Source organism: Melopsittacus undulatus, chromosome 11 (assembly GCF_012275295.1).
Source record: "Melopsittacus undulatus isolate bMelUnd1 chromosome 11, bMelUnd1.mat.Z, whole genome shotgun sequence".
NCBI classification, from domain to species: Eukaryota; Metazoa; Chordata; class Aves; order Psittaciformes; family Psittaculidae; genus Melopsittacus; species Melopsittacus undulatus.
Window position 1 is genome coordinate 1,426,973 of NC_047537.1, and position 26,682 is coordinate 1,453,654.

The 26,682-nt window shown below is 40.5% G+C and overlaps 1 protein-coding gene across 2 annotated transcripts; it reads left to right on the forward strand.

The window, feature by feature from the left end:
* The first annotated feature begins 1,989 nt into the window (after window positions 1-1,989).
* On the forward strand, window positions 1,990-25,230 carry QSOX2 (quiescin sulfhydryl oxidase 2). 2 transcript variants are annotated; one of them, XM_034067902.1, is made up of 12 exons: window positions 1,990-2,245; window positions 6,152-6,252; window positions 7,464-7,512; window positions 8,634-8,742; window positions 8,940-9,030; window positions 11,256-11,401; window positions 12,003-12,146; window positions 13,880-14,009; window positions 16,276-16,398; window positions 17,541-17,691; window positions 21,577-21,765; window positions 24,145-25,230. In XM_034067902.1, exons 1-12 carry the CDS (start codon window positions 2,005-2,007, stop codon window positions 24,693-24,695), a joined length of 2,025 nt encoding a protein of 674 aa, XP_033923793.1. In that variant the 5' UTR covers window positions 1,990-2,004; the 3' UTR covers window positions 24,696-25,230. The 2 variants fall into 2 exon arrangements, with proteins under 2 accessions (XP_033923793.1, XP_012983793.2); XM_013128339.3 differs by having other exon boundaries at window positions 2,005-2,245; window positions 8,637-8,742.
* The last annotated feature ends 1,452 nt before the right edge of the window (window positions 25,231-26,682 follow it).

A 26,682-nucleotide genomic window follows, 5' to 3' on the forward strand; every position in this document is an offset into this window, starting at 1 on the left:
CTTGTGGTACCTTTTCTGAAGACTCTGACTCTTATCCTCATTGATGAATTAATCCAGATAAGTTATTTGTTCCAATAATAATGTTTTCTTGTTGTCAGTTTACAGTAGGATTCAACTCAATTTTTTTCCTCCTGGGCTTACAGACAAATTGTGGGATACAATGACAAATCCATATATTGAAGCACTGCAGTTTTTCAGTTTGCTGTCACTATGGTTTTGCAGCAGCAGCAGGATCCTTGTTGTACTTGGAATGAAAGCTATTAAAAATACCACTTACATATGTGAATGAGTAGCTGAAGGACTCGTTTCATTTCAGACTGATGCCTTATGCTATGCTATATGTTACACTTGAGGAAGATAACCATTATATTTGCAATTAGGTTTGTGAGTGAAGCCTGAACCCTTCCAAGATGCTATATACAGAAGGACAGAGCTATAAAGTAACTCCTGCTGATGAGAATAAAAAGTGTATACACAGGACATGTCAGACATGTTTAATACCCCCACCATTCTGTGTTCAAAACCTCAGCTTCTGGCACCCAGATATATTGACCTGTTCAGTCAGTGGCAAGACTTCAATATCAAGATTACTCTGCTTCAAGGTCTAATATTTTGTTTGCCTTGGTTTTGATCAATATTAACCTCCTGGGTCAATAAATCTTGATACCAGCCTCAAGAGGAGTCATTATCTTTCATAGAAAATGATTATTTCTCAGTTAAACCCTACATTTAATTTTCCTGCAATCCATCTCTTTCATCTTCATCCATTTAACATCTCTTCTGAATAAAATGCACTCTCAGGTATCTTGGGCGCTGCTGGTTCTGCACATCCTAATTAGCAACTGCCACAGGGTTTCTCAGTTCTTTGAAGTGGTTGGACTCCACCCCTGTACCCAGCTCATTTTGTGGCTTACAGTACCCGGGGAAAACAGGGGCAGGAAACAACCCTCAGCTGGGATGTAATACAAGCAACCACGTAACTTACAGCTGTGGGTATGGATGCAGGTGACTGAGCTGCTTCAGATGGTAACGGTGAAGAGAGGGTTGGGAAAGGAAAAGGCAAAGGTGGCAGAATCCGTTATTTGGTTGCCAAAGGAGAACATTTTTGTTGTATAGAAGAAACCCACTCCTGTACTGTGTGTGCATTTCTGGCCAGAAACAATGACAGATCAGATTCTATCCCCTGTATTTACACTGTAAGAATCTGGACCCATTTGTTTCCTACTTGTTCTTGAAGGGTTAAAAGAAGCATCTGTGAGTTACAGAAGCAAGAATTATCTTTGCTCTTCCATTGCCTGAGTTTTAGACTCCTCTGAAGTCTCTGTCTGGGGACGTTTTCTGTTGGTTTTCTGCCTGTTAATGGAATGAAATTTCTTGAGTCTGAACTTACAAATGAAAGGAGACTTTCATACTGCGGCTGCAGCTATGAAAGGTGGTAAAATCCATTGTCAGTGCTCAACCCCTCTGAACTTACTAAAAGGACATCGTTTCTTACATCCTCTCGAGAGCTCACAGCATCATACGCGCAGCCTTTCATGGCCCCTTCAGTTCTGAAGGGAAGCGGCTCTTCCCCACAGAGTGCAGCACTTCAGGACCAAACACTTCTTGACCCAAGGCTGCGCTGGTTTAATCTCTTCTCAGAGAGAAGCTTTGTGAAGTTGAACCTTCTGTTTCTACAGCAGATAACCCACAGAATCAGCCACCAACCTGTCCTTATTGTTTGAATTTCAGTTGGGTTTTCCCTCAGGCAGCCCCCTGAGGGAAAGGCGGCTCAGAACTCAGCGGCGAAGGGTTTATTTGTGGTGTGCCGCTGTCACCGGCGTCTGGTAACGCTCCAAGCGACTCCACCGCCCGCACCTCCCGGTGTGCCGGCACCGGGCCTGCCCTATGGCCGGGGGAGCACCGTGAGGGGGCCGGGCCGCATCCGGCACTAGGCCGCGTCTCCAGGCCCGGCCCGTTGCTATGGCGAGGCCCCGCCCCGCCCCTCGCCGCTGGCGTGCCAACATGGCGGCGGGCGGCGGCGGCCCGGCGGCGGTGCTGCTGCTGCTGCTGCTGCTGCTGGCGGCGGCGGCGGCGCGGCTGTACCGGCCGGGGCAGGAGCCGCTCACGGTGCTGGCGGCCGGCTCGGTGCGCCGGGCGCTGCTCAACTCCTCGGCCGCATGGCTGGTGCAGTTCTACAGCTCGTCCTGCGGCCATTGCATCGCCTTCGCCCCCACCTGGCGGGCGCTGGCGGGGGACGTCAAAGGTGAGGCGCCGCCGCCGCCCCCTCCGCATCGGGGTCGGGCCCGGGAGCGGTCATCGCCCCGCCCGGCTCTCCGCAGCTCCGCCCGGCCCCAGGCCTGACCCGGTGCCCCCGCGGCCTCCCTGGGGTCCCCGGGCCGCGGCCATCACCACCCGGTGCCGGGTACCCGTGTGGGCCGCAGCGGGGCCTTGTCCGTGGGCCGCCGCAGAGGGGCCTCGGGTCGCGCTGTCACCCCCGGGCTTCGGAGGTGCCTCGACACCCGTGGCCGTGTGATGTGTGTTGTGTGATGTGCGGGGCCTGAGCCAGTGTCACCCTCCTGTCAGGGTGCTCAGCCTGGAGAAGGGGAGACCTGAGAGCAGCTCCGGTGCCTAAAGGGGCTGCAGGAAACCCGGAGAGGGGCTTGGGACAAGGGATGTAGGGACAGGCCAAGGGGAATGGCTTGAACCTGCCCAAGAGAGGGGAGACTGAGCTGAGCTCTGAGGCAGAAGCTGTTCCCTGTGAGGGTGCTGAGGCGCTGGCACAGGGTGCCCAGAGAAGCTGTGGCTGCCCCATCCCTGGCAGTGCTCAAGGCCAGGTTGGACACAGGGGCTTGGAGCAGCTGCTCCAGTGGAAGGGGTCCCTGCCTGTGGCAGGGGTTGGAGCTGGAGGAGCTTTGAGATCCCTTCAACCCAAACCACTCTGGGATTCTGTGATCATGAGAGCCTGAGCTGACTCGAGCTTCTGTCAAGAAAGGCCCCTGTTTATGTACGGCTACAGCAGCATCATAGCTTTGTAAGCAGTATTTGTATAACTTGTAATGACTTGTTCTGATACAGTTTTTCATCTCTAATCACGATAACTGCAAAGGATGTTACACGCTTGTATTGCTATAACCAGTTAAAGGCCTGTCTGCTCTTTAATCTATTGTGTTTCTATGAAGACTTTCATTTAAAAAAGTGGATTTTTGTGTTGTGGACATTGGCACCATCAGTGAATGCACTTGGCTTCTAGTGTTGTTTGTCAGCAAAGTGTTTCCATTTTAAAGTTGGAATGGGTGGATTTTAGCAGGAGACTGAGAACAGTCACAGTTTGCATTGGTAGCTTCATCCAAAAATAAAACCCCAAAAGGTTTTGCCTACTTAAACTCGTGTAACATTTATTTTTCAGCAATATTTACTCATCTGCTAGGGTATTGGAGCTGTCTTTGGGTGCAGACTCATCTACACTAGAGAACTCCTCGATCACTGTGGTTGTATTTGCTGCTGTGGTATAGCCAAGCCAAATTGATGATGCTTTGTCCATTAAAGGCCTGTGCTAATATACTTAATTTCTATTTCATTTCTCATTTGCTCAATCTTGGCAATACCGTCACTGCAACCATCACAGCAGAACATAACCCTCCCAAAACACAGGAGCAGTGCTTGCTTTTGTGTAATGTATGTTTTGAGTGTGATGCTCCCCCTCAGAACAGGCTTTAAGCTCAGCATCGTTGCTGCTGCATTCCTAATCACACATTTAGTTTTATTGCAGTAGTGCCCAAAGCGACCATTATAGTTAATTGTACTTTTCTATCTTAAAAGATGATTGAATTTATCCACCAAATGCCTGTGGGCTGGAATGATGTCTTGTAATTTACTGTGCAGAAGTAAGAAACCCTTGGAAATCCCATATACAACAACCCTTGAATTATATGCAGATTTGGTGCCACTGTTCCCAACCCAGCAACTGTTGTTTCAAATCTCGCAATGATGATTTCATTCTAGAAGCTATTCTTTAAACGTGTTTGGTGGGGAAGTGAAGAAACGTGGTCATTCAGGAAGCAGCCTGTGTGTTACAATACAGAACTCCTGAGCAGCGTGCAGGAAGAGGTTCCTTGTGATGCATCTCTTACCTCCCTGACTAGAACTTTACAGTGGCAAATAACACACGGTGATGCAGCCTTCTGCTGGAGAGAGTGCACAAGGTGTATGCACAGGAAGTATCCTCCTGCTGATCCGCTGGGACTGGTGTTGGTATCATAGAATCCCAGACTGGCTGGGGTTGAAGGGCCCTTAAAGCTCCTCCAGCTCCAACCCCTGCCATGGGCAGGGACCCCTTCCACTGGAGCAGCTGCTCCAAGCCCCTGTGTCCAACCTGGCCTTGAGCACTGCCAGGGATGGGGCAGCCACAGCTTCTCTGGGCAGAGGGAGGAATTCTGCAGCATGCTGGTGTTCTGTAGCATGTCTTCATATGGGAGGTTTGACCAATCTGCTGCATTTCCAGGTGATCCAATGCATCCATGTCATTCACTGGAACTTGTTTAGCATAGCTAGAACTAGTGTTGGTTGATGTAACACCCATCTACCCCTTTCCTAGAATTTGGGAGTTAGTATTTCAAAAATATGAATGTAAAATTCATGGGTATTTTACAGAGCCGATCTTTACAGTGCCACTGTAAGCATGCAGTCTAGGCTGGGCACTTTTGCATCCTTTAGAAAGGAAAAGCTCCTTTGGAAGCAGAATCTAATGCTGAGCAGCACACAGCCCAGCTGGTGCTCTTTAACCCAAGCCAGGGGTTTGCATTGTTGGTTGTGGGCCATTTGCATTGGGTCCATAGTGCTTCTATTCATGGTGTGGAGGAGGATCAAGACAGGTGGAAAAAGCAGGAGGAGTGGTGGAAGTTGAATGGGAGACACCCAGAAGCCACACTTGGGGTTTATTTTTGCATTTTATTTGATGAAATAGACTGTTGCATCTTTTGTGCTCCTGTGAATACGTGCCCATCTGCTCCAGCATGCTTGTAGTCGCTCCTGCTGCCTGCTCGGCTCTTGGCACGTTCAGCACAACCGAGGTTCTCCCATTGCTGCCCCATCCTCCTCCAAAGACAAATAAAGGTCAAGCTAAATTTCCAAAGCAGCTAGGCAGGCAACTGTCAGTCAGAGCCTGGACTTGATGAAGCTTTCGTGCTCCTTGCTATAAAAGCAAGTTTACTTTTATTGCTTTTTAAATTTTATTGATACTTGGGAATTGTGGTGGGCCTTCACATTCTGCCCACAGCTGGTTTGATTTAGCTTAGCTTTAAAAAGGAACTGTCTGAGGAGTCTCTGGGAGCAGTTCTTCCTTAAAGTGATTGCTGCAGCCGGGCATGGCTCAGAAAGCTCAGTTCTGAGCAAAATGAGAAGGAAAAAGCTTTAAATGAGTCAAAAGCTTTTATTGAAGTTATATAAATGTATTTATAGAAATACTTCAATTCTGGTGGTTATTGCTATGAAACATTTGTAAAGGAAAGCTACAGTGAGGTTCACACTCAGCCCTCTGGTTAAAACTCTGATATTTTTTGAGACATCTAATGAATTCCTATACTAAAAGCTAAAGACACCTTTCAGTGGCCAGTGAGCCCTGGCCTGTGGGCAGTACTGGAGGTCTCTGAGAGAATCGGAAATAGCGAGTCCTTGTTAAAGCAGCTGTACTAGATGCATTGAATTTATGGTGGTGTAATTGACAGCCATGTGGATGAGTAACTGTTGGATTAATTTTATTCAGTTCTGTATATTCTGCATGCTTTATTTTATGAGCTTAGCTGATGGGAAAAGCTTGGGAATACAATCCCGTGTCTTGCAAGTGTTGGGGTGGCCCCTTTTTCATCTTCCTGGATTCAGTAAAATGTCTTTGCCCCTGGAACTGCTGCATTGTGTGTTGGGATTCTTCTTATTTAGGTATAGTGAAAATCCTGGTGCAGCTAAGGAAACAAGGGAGGTTTTTGTTATTTAAAAAACCAGTATTACACTCGAGGATAGAAATGAATAGCAAATGAGAATCGACCCAGGGCTTGATTTTTATGCCATTGGAATCTCAGAGTTCTGTTGCTGATTTCCATGGGAAGCAGGGTAATCCATCAGCTGGGATCCATGATCACTTCTGCTGAAAATTGAAAGATACCTTTGTTTTCAGACTGGGAATCTGCAATTAGACTCGGTGTGCTGGACTGTGGGGAAGAAGAAAACTACGAGACATGCAAAGAATACGGTATTCACTACTACCCAACATTCAGGGTAAGTGCTATAATATATAGCCTTAGGTAAATGATCCAGGCTTTATGGGAGCTAAAAGCGTAACGAACGTGCCTGTGCAGTGCCTGACATGTACCTAGTCGTTCTTTAGCTGGACTTCTGTTTTCTTTTTGCTGAGAGAATTGCAGGGTTTATAGAAGATGAATTTGAGTTTGTCTCACTGAATGCAGTAGCCGATGCAGTTACTTGAGCAGTAATTCAGTCCTCGGTTCTGAATCTGAAAGATTCTTATTGAAAGAAGATGCCATTGTAGGAAGTCCTGGATTATTGTAATATATTCACTGGATAATAATAATTTGTATAAATACTTTGCAAATTCAGATTTTCATGATTATTAATAGGGATTTTAGTTCTGGTATGTGAAAGTGAAGGTAATGCATTGAAATTAAGATCAATCAGTTTTATATTTTTACACTATTTTTCTAATTGACTTCATAATTTGCTTAAACTGCTTTTAAAAAGGGATCTTGTGTTTGCCAAAAGTATCCACAATTGCTCATTTTCAGGCGTAAATGCAATCTTTAACTTCTCTGTCTTTGCCAGTCTGTATAATCTTATTATTAACTGTAAGTATGAGCAGAATGTGATGGAGAGGATTGAATAGACTGTGTTTGTTATAACAGGAGAGGGAGCAAGAGATATTCCTCTGCAAAATTTGGGATTCTACCCTGGTAGAAGGAACAATTTTACTTGGTTTTTATCTTCCAAGTTTTGGGTGTAAATTGGAAACACCAAATCTTTTCTATTTCATTTTTTCTAGCAGAAGGCAGTCGAGCTCTATTATATATCCTGTTTAGCCACTGGAGGGAGTTGAGAAGATGTGAATAGTGTTCTAAGTATACATACAGTTGGTAGTACTGATTAATCAGCGCTGGTAATCAGTTGTGTTTGGGTTAATGTTTGCAGTAATGGATCAATACACAATACTGCATTATGCATTAGGGGTTTTTCCTCTAAAAGTGGGCTTTATTGTGTATCAGCGTTTGGACTGGTGCATATGAGATGGTTGAGAATCAAGTCTTTGGAACTCAGGCTAAGAGGGAAAACTGTCTTCTGAACAGATAGAAAACATTCTGTAATTAGAGCTGTGAAAGGTAAAAACTTGAAAACCATTTTTCTTTCTAAATTGAGATTTTGTCTGCTACAGTGAGTTGTTTTCAAAGCAATAATACTTTCTTTTTCCTCCCACATAGTTCTTCAAAGCATTTACAAAGCAGTTTACTACTGGAGAAAATTACAAAGGTATGAATATCCTACGGTAAGAAATTCCCAAAGCAGTTATCCTATGAGCCAGGAATGTGGTGCACAAGAAGCAAAAGCCCTTTGCCTGTCAGTTTAGGCAGCTAGAGATGGGCTGGACACTGAATGGCTCTTTATTGCAAGCGCTGTATGTAACTGGAATGTCAGGCAGAATTTAAGACAAGCAAAACATTTGGTCAAGGACTGAGAGCTCAGATTCCTCATTTTCTTGGAATGTAGTTCCTAATTTTCACAAATGGCTTCATGGTGTTTGAAAATTGCAGGGTTTTTTTCCACCACACACCTCATCAGCAGGAGATCCCATTTGCTCAATCCCAGCTCTGGTGCTTTTTGATCTATCAGCCACTTTCCAGGCATCCTGAATCTCACTGGGGAAAACCCCTATTCAGATGTTGACTGACTGAAAACAGGCTTATCCCCTGTGTCTGACAGGATCACAGCTTGAGGTGGTTTGTCTGGGGACAAAAGTAATGTTGTCTTTTTCAATGGATTAACATTCAGAAGGCCAGAGGTCAGGAGAGAGACCACCTGCACCATTAACCCTTCATGCATAGTTGTACCTGTTATTTTGGGGCATTTGTGAGTGTTTCCACTTTTAAATTAATTTCTTTTAAAGCAAATAAAGTAATCTCACTCTTCAGTTATTTCCTCACATTGTTACTTGGCCTTGGAACCTCACCTGGCTGTTTGGTAAAAATGATTAAAAACCTTTGCAGGTTTTAATACACCATGAATGTCCTGATTACAAAAAACCCAAGCTACTGAAGTAGCCCACAGCAACGACTGTGAAAATGGGCCCAGCTTTTGAATGAAGCATTATTTGAAGAGAAACCAGCAAGGCAGGCAGATGGTTAGAATTGGAAAAGTCTTGAGGTTTTATTAATTTTGGGGTGAAATGACAGCTTTTAAATCATCTCGACATTCAACTGAAATCCTACAAGCAAATCCTTAGTTCCTGTTCTTCAGCCAAATAATATTCTGCTGAAGTCCAAATGTAAAATAAAGACCTGACATAGAAAAGCAGGAGCATGTGTGAAATCCTGCACGTGGGTCGTGTCGTCCCAGTTTGCTGAAGCGCTGTAGTTTTTGTAACCTGTTCTCAGCAGGAGCTGATCGAGAGCTGCAAACAGTGCGTCAGATGATGATTGACTTCTTACAGAACCATTCCCAAGAGCTGAGACCTCCTGCTTGTCCGCCACTAGATCCCATTCCGTAAGTTCCTTGTTTGAAATACAGCTGCCATGTGCTTGCTGCATTAATTAAGTATAATGCAGAAGGTCCTGTTAAAGTTGAACTGAGCCTTTTTCCTTATTATCAGCTCTGCTGTGAGATTTTAATAGGAAATTCCATCAACAACAGTGTGTATCCTGCATTCTACCTGTGTTAAATAGCTTTTCTTTTCTCCAAAGGTCCACTGATATCACTTCTCTTTTTGACAAGAGCAGCCATCATTATACTGCCATTGTGTTTGAAAGTAATAACTCCTATGTTGGACGAGAGGTAATGTATGACTTATGAATAACATAATGAATATGAATGAGTGTTATCATAACACAGCTGAATTTTATGTTATTTAGCCAAACAACAACATTTTTGTTTATAGAACTGAATTAAAGGGTTGTAAAGGGCAGATCATGCATATTTGAGGTATACAAAGGGGTTATATAGGGCTATTGGAGGAAGTTGCTTACAAGTGAATGTGAATTCAGGTTAATTTCTTCCATTCACATTTTAATGGAAGGTTACATGAAATGATTACATTGTCAGTTTCATTGTTAGCACAAGTCTTTTCTTTCAAGATTTGGAAGATCACAACAAATGTCAGATTCTGTTGTTTTCTCACTGCTAGAGAACCATTCCTCATGTTCATTCTTCTGGGCAGCTTCTTCTATTTCAGCTGTTTATAATATAAATTCTCTGGTTCTCTTTCTTCACATACAGGCTTTAGGAAGTTACGTTCTAAGTTAAGTGATAGCATAAAATCATTTTCATGGCTCTGAGGCACTGAGGAAGTGGGAGTCTTTGGCTTTTTGCTTCTCCCACCCCCCCAATAAAATATTTGATTTGGCATCATTTCACAACCTAATGAGCCCACTGTTAGCTTAGACAACTGTTACTTTTCTCTTCCTGCCAAGATCGAGGATAAGTGAAGAAAATAAATTGCATGATTATCTAGGCATAATCTGTGTAGAAACATCCCATGTCTGTGAAATGTTTCTAATTAGATTTGATGCTGAGATGGCCCAGTTGCAGAAGTGGAGGAGACTGTGCTGCCAAAAGCAAGAATCACTTTGAGAAGCAGGTTGTTCCCAGACGTTTGTTTTCTAGAAGCTGCTGGGTTGGTAGAAATGGACGTGACTGAAGAGAAGAAATGGGATGATCATAAAGTTCTTCAGCTTTTGAACACGCTCACCTTAATTTTATTACCTGCTCTTATGGGGAAAGACTTGAGCGTCATTTGATTAACAGAAAGTGGAGTCTGCTTTCAGAAGAAAGAATATTTGCTGATGTTGTGTAGGGTCTCTTACATTACAAGTTTGAAAGGGAGGGATAACGTAGCAAAGGTAATATTGATCTGAAATGGAAAAAGATAGTGGAAACTGAAACTAGCAACAGGAAAAAGATACAGAAGAGGCAGAGAGGGGTAAAAAGAAACAAATGGCAAGTAGAAATGTCTGAAGAGTGGAAGCAGGGGAGAGATTGTAAGTAAGAATGGAACATTTGAAATGGTAGTATATGAGCACAAACTAATGGAAGGATGAGAGGAGTATTCTCGTTAGAGCAACAAAAGAGGGTGCCTTTAGCAGTGGGATCTTGAAGGATTTAAGGAGGGAAGAACTCAGTATTTAAACTTTTTTAAAAGGCAAATTCTTGTTACTTATAACTGAGTCATCATATTTGTAGGTGCAGCTTTGGCTGTAGTTGGCAAATAATTTGGATAGTCAAGCCCTGGCAAATCTTGCAGGCATCCTGATGTTATCACCCTCTTCTGCCTCCTGCACCCTTTGCTGAATTTCACACCATACAAAGAAATTTGTGATCACTCCCAGCTGCTCTAGTGCAAAAGCCCAGCATCAGGTGTAAAGCAGTTGATGAAGACTGGTTTGAGCTGGGATGCTGGCATCTTGAGATGTGGGTACATGTCCCTACAGGGAGTCCCTGCTCCAGGGTTGGCAAACAAAAACAGCTGAACAGAGAGCTGGGTGCTGTGACACCACAGACTACCCAGCTTGATCTGGCAGGGCTTGCAAGGCAAAGCCTTAACTCCCATTGAGCCCTCAGTTCTTTTCAAAGTCATAGACTTTGACATCAAAATGCCATAAAGTGGTGGGGACAGTGTTCCTTCAGTACCTCAAGATTTGCCTTTAGACTCTTACATATAATGTGAAACATAAACCTGCTGGTGCCTGTGGAATATCCTCTGGGCTATTCTGAGGTTTATGAGGACATTTCATCATTCATTCTCATGTTTTCTTCAGATGTTAAACTTCAAAGGGAAAAGATCAGGGTAGACCATGGGAAAAAAAAAGGAAGATAGGAGTAATAATTTCCAGAGCAGAGTAAATCTTCTTTAACTGAAATTGTTAGTGTCCACAGAATACTCATAGATGTATTCCTTGGTGAACAGCTTAAAGGATGATGCACTTCACCTATTTATGTCTTGTCCTACAAGATTTCAGATTGCTTGAACAATGTATAATTCATGTCATCTTTTCATTACCCAGGTTCTCTTAGACTTGATCCAGTATGAAAACATCGTTGTAAAGAGAGCACTGAATTTTGATAAGCCTTTACTTGAGAAACTTGGCATTACCTCAGTCCCTTCATGCTACCTGATGCACCCTAATGGGTCCCATGGATTAATTAACAAGTAAGTAGTTATCTCTCAAGGAATATGGGGATGTCCACTGAAGCTGTAAAAGCAGTTTCTACAGCTTGCTTTCATACAAAAGAAATTATTCTATAACCTTCTTTTGCAAACATATAATGAAGTTTTGTCCTGACACGTAATCAATACATTGTACTGGCTGAAGTTGCGTGTTACCTGTATTATTAACAAGAGACATAGTACGAATTTTACTTACACTGTTGTACCTTTAACCTATTACTGTTGTGCTTCTGAAAGGAAAACACTTTGGAATGAAAGTGGAAAAAAAGATTAAGTATCCAAGTTCTTAAAAAAGCTTGCTTCTAAATCAAAATACTTTTTCCCTGTGAACATAGCCTGTAAGGTGAGCTGATAGGATCTTACTTTGGATAGGATTTCAAACCACTAATCCAAATGATTGTTATTATTGTATCTAAATTGAACATTATTTGATTTCACTTTGTAGCAAAACATAACAGGCTACACTGGGACTGTGAAACATGCAGCAAAGTGAATATCTTATTTTATAAATACATTAATTTGCTTTGGATATTCACATAGTCTGAGGTAAAAAGTAATCTTTACTTTGTCCATTTATATGCAGTTTGAAGCCTCTACGGTCTTTCTTTTCTTCGTATTTAAAGTCACTGCCAGGTGTAAGAAAAAAACTTCTTTTGCCAATTCAGCTGCCTGTTCAAGAGAAGAAAGAGGAGAGTACAGAAACCAAGGTGTGGAAAGAGTTCGATAAGTAAGTGATACCTTTGGTTTTCACATCAATGCTTGGCTATTAAAATTTGCTTGCAGGTTTTTTCTTGCCATGTGGAAAGCTGAGCTCTCACAATAAAATGCTAGCTCACCAACTGGAATTGTTGGAACACTTCAGCAAGTAATCATTGTCCCTGAAAAAATAAATAGTAACAAGCTACAGCATTTCTGTAGGAAACAAGAATGCTCTGTGTGTGTAATACTGAAGCAGTGCCCACTAAAAGTGCTTGTCAAATGCAAGTGTAATAGAAAATACTAAAGTCAGTGTAAAAGAAGTTTATCATACTAAATCCTGTAAGGTTTATAGCCCTTTCCCCCTCATTGTTTGAGAGATGGATGCAAAGGCTTTGTAGAGAGATAATCCTTCAGCATCTTTAGATAGAAAAGATGTGGGACTGAGTGCTTCAATTATGTACTTATTTTCCTTACATAGACACTATTAATGTCATCTTCTTGCAAGGACTATTATACAATACTTTCCACAAAACACTCTGTTATCAAAACATCTTGGTTAAATTGAGCTGCCTTCCAGCAAGACAAAATCTTGTAGATACGAATGTCCAGCCCAAGTATCTTCTAAATAGGATCCTCTGGGAGAACCTCATGCATTCCTATGGATGTCTTTTTATTTAAGGAAGTTGAAGCAGAATTTTGCTGTTTTTTAAGATTTGAGTGAGTACCTTCTTAATTAAGGAGATAAACTCATACAAATCTGTAGTTTGAGTTGGTAAGAATATAGATTATTCTGTGTTTTAATGTGTTTCTTCCTGCATGTTATGGGGGGGGGGGTGTCAGGCAGGTTCTTGAACGATAGTTGTTTTTAATTGTTTGGGTTTAGAGATAATAATGCTGCTGAGCTCAGTACTAATTCTATAACTGTATGAACTTCTGTTTGTTCAGTTACAATGCTCTGTGTCAGACTGTCTAAAGTTTGTACTCTGAAAAGCATTAAAGGTAGGGTGCTTTAACTGATGCATTTGTAGTTTGCAAAGTGGTTTTTGTTTTTATCTTTTTCAAAATGAAGATACTTGGTTGTGAGAAGGAGCTCTTTAAAAGATTTGGTATGGTTTACCTGCTTTACTTATACCTGTTATGAGGTACCTCAATCTGTCTTTAGAGCTGGTGTGATTAAGATTGACTGTTATATGCAAAGAACCTCCAGTAAAATGGCTGCATTTGGGAGAGGGTTTCTAGATTCAGTCCTTTCCAACACTGTTTGCCCTCTTGCTCTGTGTATAATCCACTTTTGTTTAACAAAAGAAACCAACTTCAACAAAAGTCTCAATTTTTTCTGTTTGTGGTCAGGCCTGAAGAGAAGCTGTAATTTCTTTACCCTAGCTATTTCCTTACTGACAATGGCAGGGTTATAATTGCATTACAAGGTAAAGCTGAATGGGAGGCAGAAGTTTACTCAACTGTAAAAGAAATTCTTGTGTGTGGTTGTGCTTCATTTGTCTGAACTGTGAACAACACCACATAAAATGACACTTTTCAGAGCGTATGGTGAAGCTCATTGAACTTGACATTCAGCCACCGAGCGCCTGAAGTAACTGCTGTGTCTTCCCATGCTGGGGTAGGATACACTGCAATCACCGTGGAGGGGCAGACGTGGAGGTTTTAATGACACCCACTATATATCAATTTTACCTTCATGACTGGTGAGAAAATGAGCGAAAGAAACCTGCCACTTTCTAACGTTATATATGTGTCTTTCAGAGCTAAGCTGTACATGGCTGACCTTGAATCAGGATTGCATTACCTGCTCAGGGTAGAGCTTGCTACGCACAAGACACTTGAGGGAGCTGAGCTGAAGACCTTCAAGGACTTTGTTACTGTCTGTGCCAAGGTATACACTCCTAATCTTTGATTATTTGTACGAATAAAGTGACTCTAACATAAAATTTATTATGTGGCATAAGTCTCTCAAGATGTCTTTCACAGTCCTTAAATACACACTTCCTCACTAGCTTAAAATAGTTTTGTGGGTTTCTTTAATCTTGAGTTATTCTGTTTTTGTGACACACTTACAGGGTTGAAAAGCATTTTAATTTAATCTTGGAGGGCTTGAAATTAAATAAACCTGAAGTAGTCTGCACCATATTGAACAAACACTGTAAATATAGTTCATTTATCAGATTTTCAGGATAAGTAGCTATTGTAACTGGGTAGGATTAAAAACCCTTTTGTTTTTCATTCTTGACTTTTGGATTTCGTTAATGCACGCTTGACAATGGTGTTTTATTTAGAGATACTAGTAAACTCTGTCTATATTTTTAATATAATTAAGGTATTGCATTTAATTGAGTATTTTAAAATAATTGAGGTATTGTATATAATTGATTATTTAAAGACGCTTACATATTACATTTGGGTGAGGGACAATCTATGTAATGTGACTTGAAAAAAATTGGAATAATACAACTTCATAATATCAGCCTATATAATGACCAGTGTCTGTTCATAATTGCTGAGCAGCTAACCCTTTGTTTTATTTTAAAGAACGTGAATCAACAGCTATTTGAGGGAATAATAAGGCCTATGTGAACTCTTTCCAAATATCTGGATTTATCTGAAAATCAGACAGACAGTTTCTTGCCCCCGCTGTGGCCATCAGAAATCTCTAGCTGGCCTCATTTCTTTAAGAAAGCGTGGTGGTAATCTTTCCATCATATCATCCCTAAAACATCCTCTGGGCTTCCTGATGGCTCCTGGCCAGCTGATGTCATTTGCTTCCCTGGCTATTAGTGCATAAGTGGGGAATGCTCTCTTTAAGTGGCACGCTCGTCTCCAGGCGGCCTTACACAAGTGGGGATTGCTCTAGTCGTGGAACACTTGCCTCTTAGTTCTCATTCATGATTCTCAGGTGTTTCTGTTAAGTAATGTTTATACTATTCCCTTTTTAACAGCATTTATAGTGATGGTAAGTGCTACACCAGAGAGGTCGCTGGTTCCCTACTTGGGGAATTTTCATTATTGTACATTTAGGGTTTTTTTGGCAGCTGGTGCAGAAGTCCATTGGTTTCTGAATCCTTGATGAAGCCATTATGTATCTGAGATACTGTGCAACTGCTGTCTTTTAGGTATTCTTTTAGATAATAGTACATGATATTCTGGGGGTCCTACAGAAGGAAATGTGATGATAGTATGGAGTTCAGAGGTGTGCTGGTTTATTATTGACTATTTAAGGGTCTCTAAACCCAAACAATGCACAGGGCCCCTTGTGTTAGATACAATAGCAAAAGGGAGTTCCTGCCCTTTTGTATGGTATCAAGTAAGCAGTCTTTGAATTGGAGATATTATCAATAGTTGGACAGTGACTGTGGAGTCACTGGCATACGTACAGCATGTTCTGTCATAAATTGCTTGATGTGTTTAATGTAGCAGGTACAGGGACTTTATTTCTCCATCTGTTAAAATACTGCTCCCTCTGGAAGGATACTTAGAAGATAATATTCATACTCTACTTAATTCTATAGTAATTACAGCCACCATTAAAGCAAAATACAATTTCTAGTGTGAAGTACTGACATTACCACAGATTTACAGTTCCTCACACTCATCTGCCGAGCTGTGACTTCTTTAAATTGCAAGTTAAGGAAGTCACAATCTCCAGCTTGTTTTATAAGTCACTATTAGACACATGAAAGGAAAATGCTCTTAAAATAACCAGCACCTACATTTACAGATACCTGAACCTAAGTTTTAGGAGAACTAATTTCTGTGATTAATCTTCTACAAGAGAGAAGGATTTCAGTGCCTCTGATTCACTGAGGTTGATGCTCCATTCTGAGCTGCACACAGAACTGAATTATCTTAATCTGAAATTCACTGAAATCTGCCAAAGTTGCTCTATCATTTCTGCTTGCTTTTGAGTGGCTTCATTTTACTAGTTAGCATTTTGTGCCTACAGCTTGTTACATTTTGTAAGCAGAAGTCAGTGTGAGATGGCTTTTTACTGAAAGCAGAGCAAGTAATTAAATTGCTCATAACAAAAGACAATCTGAAGCATTTTAAAGACAGGAATTAAGGCATTTACATCAAGATAAAAGTGTCCTGCTGGTAATGAGATTTGTGCTTTAAAATACAGTGTTTTCTTTCTTTCATTTTCTCAGCTTTTTCCTGGCCGTCAGTCTGTGGTGAAGTTGTTAGAGATCTTGCAGGAGTGGCTGGTGAGCCTTCCATTAGACAAAATCCCTTATGATGCTATCCTAGATCTTGTCAACAACAAAATGCGGGTAAGCTGTTCCTAGTTTCCAGCATAAAATACAGCATTAGTAAAGGATAAGATTCTGTATAAATCTAAGACATCACTTACTGATGGCCCCTCAGTCATAATGGACTTATAAGAAGGTTAAAATGAAAATGAAGGGAAATCATTACCAGGGAAAAAAATCCACATGAAGGAATTTATATGAGAGAATTGACACACACAATCCTGGTTCAGTTTAATGAGAAGCAAACAGTCACTAACATGGACACGTTCCTAATGGCAGCTTCAAATCCTGCAATGTTCCCGATGGATATTTTTGAGTTGCCTTTGCTTGTTGTGCCTGGTATCAGCAGGATTCTCATGGAGGTCAGAACTTAAGTAATGGGAAATTTACCCCCTGAAATGGGATTTATTCCTGAAGCTTCCCCAAATACTCCTTAATATCCTGGCACAGTAAAGGCTATGCTAGGAGCTCTGTCTCACTTCAGTAACACAAAGCCCTGTTTATGGCCATCGTTGTACAGAAGTTAATATGTCTGTCTTCCATGAAATAGGAATTACTATCCAAAATTTGGAAGCCTTCCGTTTGTTTAGGAAGCAGGGAGATAAGCCTCAGAAACTTAAATCTTGTGCTGGATTTTAAGCATAATGACAAAGCAATGGTTTTGTTTTAAGAGGAAGTAATAATGTATTCTACATCTTAAGAATTTAAGTCATGTAAATCTTGCTGAGTGGTATGGTATATTTAATGTACCCAGGGAGACTGTAGCCCTGTCAGATTTGCAGTACTGTTTGTGTGTGTTGTGTTCGTACTGTGCTTAAAAACAAATTTACAAGTTAAGCCACTTAATTCTGTCAGACTAATCAGACATTCGTGATGTGCCTTTTAGTAGGTCTGTGACTGTATGTTGTATATCTAATATATTTGTGCGAGGCATGAGTTTTATAATGGTGCATTAGAGTGTCTCAGACTTAAGGATGGTTATAAGTTTAAAATTCACTTGCCTTAAGCATGAATTCGTTAGCAAGAAGTGCAAAGAGTCATTTACTCTTTATTCTCGGATCACCTCAGCTTCAAGGTAGGCTCAGCTGTGACTGCTGTTACATTCAGTTTGCTGTTACGTTTATGTCCTAGAGCTGTCTGTCTTACATACATCTCTCTTTCAGATTTCTGGGATATTTCTCAGTAAGAAGGTTCAGTGGGTTGGATGTCAGGGCAGCAGACCCGAGCTGCGGGGTTATACCTGTTCCCTCTGGAAGCTGTTTCACACCCTCACAGTGCAAGCTGCACTGCAGCCAAAGGCTTTGATAAATACAGGTAAGCCGCAGTTTTGTGGGAAACTCGAAGGAAAAGACATATATGGAAAAGCAAAGTTGTGCTGTGCAATAGAAAGAAAATGGATTAGAGCAAATACGTTAGGAAATACACTAGTGGAGGCCAGTGGCTTTCAGGTTTGCACCAGCAGAGGTCAGAGCAGAGCTTCCCTGCAGCAGGAGGCTTCAAAGAAAGCAGGTCAGTTTGTCCTTGCTTGGAAAGGAGGTAAATAAAGTGTGTGGCCCTAAAGGTGTGAGCAATAAAGCACAAAAAGGAGAGAATTTCAAAGAAAGAAATGTTAGAGTACCTGAAAAGGGAGGAAGGTTGTTCGGGTTACTTGAGATTACACTGCTAATTGAATTGGAGAAGAATGAGATTGAACCATACAGTTCAGCAGCTGTAAAAGATACACAGCCATCAGACAACCCTTCTGTAATATTATTTCTTAAACACTGAATGTTGTGGCTGTTTGGGTTTTTTTCAGCTGAATGTACTCAGTGACCATTAATCTCAGCAGTGATACACTCCTTTGCAGGCACTCAGTAAAATTGCTTATTTTTAGACTTGCAGCATCTTGTGAAGCAGAGTGTTTATATTTGTGTGATGATTCCTATTTAAGAAACCTACTGGACATATAATCTATTTTCCTCACAGAATTACTAATGCTATAATATTGGCCTTCATATAGAACCATAGAATAGTTAGGATTGGAATATGTTTTTGTTCTTGCCAGGATAGTGTTTTGTTTGGTTATTGTTCTATTTAGTTTTCATTTAAAGCCTTTTAATTGCCTTTTCCAAGGAATGTATCAATGCCAGATGGACTGCTACTAGATCATAAAACTCAGAAATTTGCCATTTATCAATTACTGATAGTATGTTAAAAATAATAATTTCTTATTTCAAGTTCTGGATGCCTGTGTTTGCCCAGCATCACTTGTAATCGCAGTGAAAATCTCTCAGTTCTTAATATTGAAGCTCCTGCAGAAGAGGGATTTTTTGGCTAGCTAATCATGCTGTTGTTTTTTGTTTCCCTTCTGCTTCCCTTGAATTTAGTACTGTGTTCTGCCTTGTGAGGTTGGGGGGTTTTGTGCTGGATGACATATTAGCTCTTCCACACGATCATGCATGAGTTAAATTTCCCCTTTTGTCCCAATTGCCAAAAGTTTTCTAATTAAATCTAAAAATGTTCTTAATATTTAACCATACAAAATTGCTGCCGAGTTTCAAGTGTGAGCTCTTGTCATTCTGAAGTTAAAAATACATTGTAGAACCTGAAAACTCTTTGGCACACTTAGCCATCGATTTAAATGGGGGCAGATATGTGATGATCACTTCTTACGGCGAAAGAATTGGGTCAGTCTGAGACTGTCGGATTATGTCTTGGGAGGTTTTCCTCTCCTTATTGCTTGTTTAAATCCCATCTACTAAAAAGCATGATGTACTCCCTAATCCTTCCCACCACAGGTAGGGTTTTATGGTTCTTGTCCACTTTAAAGATTAGGGTTACCCTGAATTGCAGTAGTTTGGGAGGAAAGAGAAAAGGAGGATTACACGATGATACATGGCAGATGTTAATAGAAGATTCATCTCTGGGCTGATAAAAGAAAAACAAACAAAATGAGCCATTTTGCAATTGTTTGTTTTCTTTTGCAAGCAGCTGTATTTTTCTTGATGGTTTCCTCTTCTGGCACCGTCTGGCAGGCAGAGGGAACCTGCTGAGGCTTCTCCATCGCCTGTTTTTATTGGTTTATATTTGACATGTTCTAATGTGGAACGGTGTAATTTGAACCTGCTCAGCATCAGCGAATCCAAAGGAACTCTGAACAGAACCACTCACACCTGAGGATGTAGAAAATCACTGCACAAATCTATTCCTGAGCATGCTTAATTATATGAAATATTGGTTTAGGTAATAGGATCTGTTAGTGTGAATAAGACAGGCTTGTGGGGTTTATAAAAAACTGATCTGGATTCTGTTTAATCTGTTGCTGAATTTCAAAGCAAAATGAATTGTCAAGAGTGTCACATTGCACAGGAGAACAGATACAACTGAATTTGTGTATCAGTCTATTCCTTCACAAGCTGGTTATTTGCTAGTAGTTACTATTTCTGTGTTGGTTACTGGTTCTTTCTAAATCTACATTTTAGTACATGGTAAAACTGGTCTGCCTGAAATTCAGTTCAACTTGCCAAAACTATTTTTCAGCCTTTCTTTTAATACTGTAATTTAAACTGCTTTAATCTCATAGCTTTTATTATACATGCCAGCTCAATCACAGATACTGAATGTCTGAGTAGAGATTTTTTTGCTTTTTATGATTTCTTTTTGGCTTTAAAAACTTACTTTGCCTCCACAGTTAAGAATATAACTGCATTGTTCTAATAAAAGTGTTTGACAATCTTCATGCATCTCTTAGATAGAAGACAGAGAAATACTCTGATAGTTTTGACTGGGTTTTGTTGAGGACTTTTTCCATTCTGAAAAATAATGCATGTACAGAGAGGATATGTGCTACCAACCTGTTTGTTACTCACTGCCAGAACAGAACAATGAGCAGCCCGCTGCAACCCTTTACTACAGAACCTATGAAACCCACATTGTAAATTGCTCACGGTAGAGTGTTCAGCTGTGCGAGTTGGTAATTTGATCAATCTGCATCATAAAACGTGTTTAGTTTGACAAGTGCATGTTCCTGGTAACATATAGTACATTCGTAAACACATTTGGGCAGAATTTACTAGGTCAATTAAGCATGAATCAGAAAATCTGCGTGACGGAGATATGAAACCATTAGGATTTCAATGAATTATATCAGGTTCTCAAGCCACTTACTGATGTAGGGACTAGCTGCTGCCACAGTAAAGGCCCAGGACAGAGTTCTTAATCTGTGAAGACCATAGCTTACTTCTGGATAAAATAAGGATTCTTTTGCAATATCTTCAGTGTAAAAGTGTGTTATAGAAATGTGTTTGTATTTATCTTAGGAAGAATTCCTGAGTTACTTGTGAATCAGATGCTGCTATCAGCTGTTATGTGTATTCTTTCAGTGCCTGCTAAAAAAGCCATGGAATTAGTAACTGTAATGAGATTCTGGAGTTCTGTAATACCTCAGAATTACGGAGGAACAAACAGATATCACAGGCACCTTGTGAAATAGTTACCAGAGAGGTTTTGACTCTTGGTTTTTCAGTAGCAAGGTCACCATAACTTTAATGCCTGAGCATTAAAGCAGTGAGCATAAATGCAATGGTGAATGTGTAACATAAGTATTCATTTAGTTATTGGGCAAAATAGTGTAGAAAGTCTCTACTTCCACATGGTTTGTGTGAGTACAGGCAGCGTGGGCTTTGCATGGTTGAACATTTCAAAATGGGCTCTGATAACGGGCTTCTGAAAAAGTAATAATATATGAGTTTCATTTAGCTAAGTTTGTTCCTCCTCAAATGATAAGATACTCTTTGAAGGAAGAGATTTCACTGTAATGAACACTTGACCTTTAAGTCTTATTAAAATGTGTTGTTCTGCATAACTGAACGCAGTTGTATAGACTGTGTTAGTACGTATGGGTATAAATAGCTACTTCACGTTTTTAGTAACACTGTCACTCACCTAGCATTGCTTGAACCTCAGTGTGTTTGGATTCATTCCTTTGTAGTTGTGTCTAATATCACAGACAACCCTTCAAACCAGTATGTTTGAAAAGTACCATTTGAGATCACTTTAAACTCTACATTTTTTTACCGAATAATTTGGTTTCTAAATGTCCCACCTCAACTACTTGAGGTGTATGTATTTTGCTGGGGAAGGGTATTTATTCTAAGAACTGTGTGAGGCTTTTAACCCCACTAATATCTTTGTCTTGATTTAACCCTGCTAATATCCTAGGTCTTGAAGACAGTCCCCAAATAGTGCTTCAGGTCATGCGAAGATACATTCAGCACTTTTTTGGATGCAAGGCTTGTGCTCAGCATTTTGAAGAAATGGCTAAAGAGTCCATGGATTCCGTTAAAACCTTGGACAAGGCTGTTCTCTGGCTCTGGGAGAAACACAACGTTGTGAATAACATGCTTGCAGGTATGGAAGACCTTGCTTAGGGAAGGATATGCAACATAGGCTCTGTAACATGAGTTTAAAACAACAGTCACTGTTGTTCCAGCCTGACATTGCTTTATTAAATATTGACTTCAAAAGACCAACTCCACATTTACATCAGTGTTCAAGAAAGGGTGCTTGTGTCTGGAGCAAAACCTCAAGCATCCTAATCAGCTATAACTAAAGACCAGGATGGTAACCTTTGCATGGGTTACCCTTGAGGCAATACACCCTTGAGGCACAACTGTGTTACTAGAGGATGGTGTCTCCTATGATATATAATGAAAAACTCTATCATTCTTGGATACTGTTTCTTCTGAACTTTCACCTCTTGCTTGAGGAGAGGATTTTTCTGCAGTACAAATCAAAGCCTTTTCAAAAGGAGCAGTGGAGTTCAGCCACTTTTCAGGGGATAAAAAAATAATTACATTTCTTTATGTAAGAGTTTAACTAGATGATAAAACCTGTCTTCATTTCACTGTGGAGAGATGCTGCATAGAAAATGATGATAATTGAAGGGGAGACTTTCTCAGGATGAAAGAGCCTAAGCTATTAGCAGATCAGCAACAGAATGAAGTAAAATTACTGTATGAAGCAGATCTGTTCCCCCACTAGATTGCTCTGTTTTCAGTTAGACTAAAAGTACTGTTAAAATACTGGTTGTATTTAATCCGTTCTGTTATGGGGATATCAAGTAACTAAAGCACTAAAGAAAATTGGTTTCTCTTTGCGCTAAATCCCTGTCTGCTGTTATGGATCTGTATGATGTAGTATTAGTTACAATTTAAATATGCTATATTGTGTTTATATTATGGTTATGCTGAATTCCCAAGATTTATGAAGTATTAAATACGACTGTGAGTATAAACAGTTTGTCTCCTTTCCTCCAAGGAGGAAAAAGTAAATGGTGAGGTATTAAATAAAAACATCCCCTAATGTTTGTTACTACTGCCAGGTTGAACGTGGACAAAGGTAGTCCTGTTGACTTGGAGTTGCTAAGTAGTAGAGCAATATACTTATTTAGAACATCAAGTTATTGGAAAACTCGTATGGATATTGATTTAGATGATGCAGCAGCCAGCTAAAATACCCTTTTAGTAAGAAGTAGAAACATACTGGAATAAATAATAATGTTAAATTATGCTTTTTAAGTTTGCTAAAATTTCTCCTCGGGACAGTGATAGATTTTAATCCTTAAAAGCTTCATCTGTAGTTCTGGTAATATTATATAGCTTTCCATGAGGAATGATGTTTGACTGGTCAATGAAAACACCTTGGCACAGCCTTCAAGTGTAGGTCATGCGATTGCTGTATATGGCTCTGTTGCTTCAGAATGTGCAGGATTTATGGCATTCTTCTCTATAGCAGGAAAGGATAAAGTACAGCAAGTTTTCAGTTTGTAATCTTACCGTAAGATGTTTTGTTTCTATTTTCTCTACTGAAACAAATTGATTACCGAGTGATCTGTAAGATATCCCAAACACAGACGTGTTCTCTTACTCGTAAATATCAAAGAGACAAATATTAGAAAGCATTCGTTGAATCCTTAAACAACATCTTGCTTAAAAAGCCCAAAGTTTCTTGCCTTAATAATAAGATAAGAACCTAAACTTATCAAAATAGTTTAAGCATTAGTGTACTAACAATCAGCTAAAGAAATCAGCTTGGGTTTTTACCAGGTAGAGATTTGTTCTAAAATTACCTCCATCCACATTTTAAAGTGTTATTTTTTAGAGCAGTGGGACATTAGCTACAGCATTCAGCTCTTTGCTGTCAAGATGGAAAGGTGACCAGAGCTATGAGCAACCAAAAAGTTAAAACTGGATGTAATTCAAGGCAGCATTATATGTTTAAATGCTAAAATACAAGCTCAAAAATGCATCTTAAATACGATAACAGCTTTTAAAGTACTGAAAATAGTTTGCTATAGTAATAATGCAAGCTATGAAAAAGGCAGCCAGGCTGGAATGGTTCACAGTATAGAAACAGGAAAATATCTGCAAGTCTTTGGCCTTGAAACTGCTGCTGCAAACCAAGCTTCAGGATTAAAGAGCAGTGAGTGCAGAAGAGCAGTTTGTTTTGGATGGTAATTCGACTTAACCCCTGCACGGCTCAGGTGATGGCTTCATGCCTTCTAGAAACAGCAATCGTAGCATCTTGTTGTATTTGAAAGTGGACACAACAGCTGAGAGAAGAGGAAAGTAATTGTGATTTAGTGTTTGTGTTCTGAAGCAAGAATCAACACTTCAGAACATAATCAGTGTCCATAAGGAAGCCTATGAAAACACTCTGGTTTCCAGGGAAGGTTCAGCTTTCCTGGTTCGTTCACTCCTGATGCTGTTATTTTCTTCTCCCCATTAGGTGCTTTGACTGAAGATCCAAAATTTCCTAAAGTTCAGTGGCCAACTCCAGACATTTGTCCTACATGTCATGAGGAAATCAAAGGATTACACAGCTGGAATGAAGCCCAAGTTCTGCAGTTCCTGAAGTATCACTACAGCAGTGAAAATATTCTACATAAATACGCTGAAAGCCAGACAGACTCCAGTGAAACTGAACAGGGGGATACAAGGGAGGGGAAGGACAAAAGCCTACAGAAGAAACCAAGTGGAAGCAGAGAAAATAAGATCCAGGATAAAGAAAACGTACTAGGCTCAGAATCTAAGGTGTTAGATAAACTAATAGCAAATCATGGACCTGTCAAAGATAGTGATAAAAGCGTGGTTCGATCAGACACCCTTAAAGAGGCGAAGCAGGCCGTGTCCTTCTTGGGGATTGGATTTTCCAACATAGACATGAGCCTGTGTGTCATTCTGTACGTAGCCTCATCCTTGTTTCTAATGATAATGTACTTTTTTTTCCGGATGAGATCCAAACGGTGGAAAGTGAAGTACTATCGGTTGTCTGTGTAGAAGGTTATATCGGAAACAACCTTGTCATTGTACGTGGCTGTTCAGTACCAGATACAGCTTTAATATTTATGATCAGGGATTTTATATACAGTATTCCTTGTTTCAGAACCCTTTCTTCCCAGGTCATTTCACAAGTGTTCTAGCTTAACGTAGGGAGCTCGCTGTAGGAACCCTCATCGTTCAGAGGCACACAGTGCTATCGTGAAATGTCCACTGAAGGAAGCATTGCATTTGTCAGCTGAGATTGTTCCGTGACTTGCCACCTCCATCCTTTACTCATTTTCAGAGTAAACACTGCATTGTGCAATCAGCTGCGCCTGCTTTGGAAGGAAATTGGATATTGTTTTGTGTGCTTCAAGTCAGGTAGTTGTTGGGTTTAGGTCTTTTTAATTTATCCCGAGGTGATTTTACCTCCCAGAGTACTGAGTGGTGATGCTGTTACTTTGGCTGCTTCATTTGAAGAAGCCCAAATTCAGATCATATTTTTTTCAGGAAGCAAGTTCTATTCTGATTAAATCAATTCCAAACCCTCTGATGTGATGTTCTGAAATATTATTTATACTGCATGTTTGAAGGGGGAGGCACTACGTGTCCAAATAAGTCTTCCATTCTCTTGTGCATTCCAGCCAAGGCTGTGTCTGTCTCTGCTAGGATGAGAGTTTTAGGGCAGGTTGTATCTCAATAAGCAGCCTGATTCTGATTGCTGATGCTGTCATCCAGTTTAATGGAGTTTAAATGAAGGCAAAGACAGACTTGGACCCGGTGCTTCACTTCCTCCTCTATCAGATGTCTTAATGGAGCATTGGATAACTCACCTCACTCATTTATGAACCAGAAAAGTAGCTGAGCAATTGTGTTATGCAGATGGAAGCCAATTCTGCTGAACTCTAGAAAAGGGAAACAGGTTTTAGTGAAGGACACTGAGATTTGCATCAGCAGGAACAAATTTAGAGATTGGGAAACACTGCGTTTCTTGTGATGTGGGATAACTCCAGCACAGCAAGGTAATTTTCTTCTTGTAAGGTAGTGCAAACACTTCAGTTCTGAGCTCTCAGCATCACCTGCTACCTGTAATGTTGGCTGTGCAGGACTTGGAAGAACAACCCATTTCTCTTGCCCTTCTGGTGGAGCACTGCTCTGCTTTCATCATGAAGGGTTTTACTCAGTCCCAGAGCTGCTCCATTCTGGGATGGGGCAGCAGTTGGGAATATGGCAGTTGCCTTTACAGGGGTTAGAGAGGATATGAAGATAGTTATAAAATTACCATTCAGAGTAGGAGTTCCTTTCTGATCCTGGCTGCAGGATAATTCACGTCCTGGATAGTGAAGTTTATAATCCTATCCAATGTAATTGAGCATGCTGGAGTTATCCATTACCTAATCTTTAGTTAATCCTAATAGGTTTTGGCCTCAATGTTTTCTTGTGGCAGGGAGTTCTACAGATTAATTATGTTATATAAAAAGGCTTTTCCTTTCAATTCTATATTTGCAACTTTTAATTAAATTGAATGTTTGCTGGCTCCCCTATTACATGGGAAGGAATAGTCCTTGGCCACTTTGTTGTATTTATACTGTTAGTGTGTCCTCCTCACATTTCTATCATAAGCCTTAGTATAAAAAGTTTAAAGCCTGACCAGAATAGCCTAAAAGCACAAAAGCCCAACAGGGAGATTTTCTCATGATCGAATCTTGTTTGTTCACTGAATGTTTCTGCAGCTTCCAATTGGCATGAACAAAAGTGAGCTTCAAAGATTTACTGTCCCTTGCTCCTCAAGTTTCTCAAAGTAACACATAGACAAAGAAATAACCTGTGGTTATTGCACACATGTGGCAGAGGGAAAAAGCATCTCCTTCACACGGTACCGTTGGTCTGACATACATGGTGAGGTGCATGGTCAGTGCTGTTCTTAACCCATCTTCACTGTTCATTGTGTGCACCCAATTTCTTTCTCCTATGGATATTGTTTTGTCCAATTTCTTCCATCTCC

Coding starts and splice junctions, on each gene's coding strand:
- QSOX2 (XM_034067902.1), top strand. CDS start 2,005: ATGGCGGCGGGCGGCGGCGGCCCGGCGGCGGTGCTGCTGCTGCTGCTG. Junction 9,031..11,255: donor ACTCCTATGTTGGACGAGAG/GTAATGTATGAC, acceptor TTCATTACCCAG/GTTCTCTTAGACTTGATCCA. Junction 16,399..17,540: donor TTGTCAACAACAAAATGCGG/GTAAGCTGTTCC, acceptor TCTCTCTTTCAG/ATTTCTGGGATATTTCTCAG.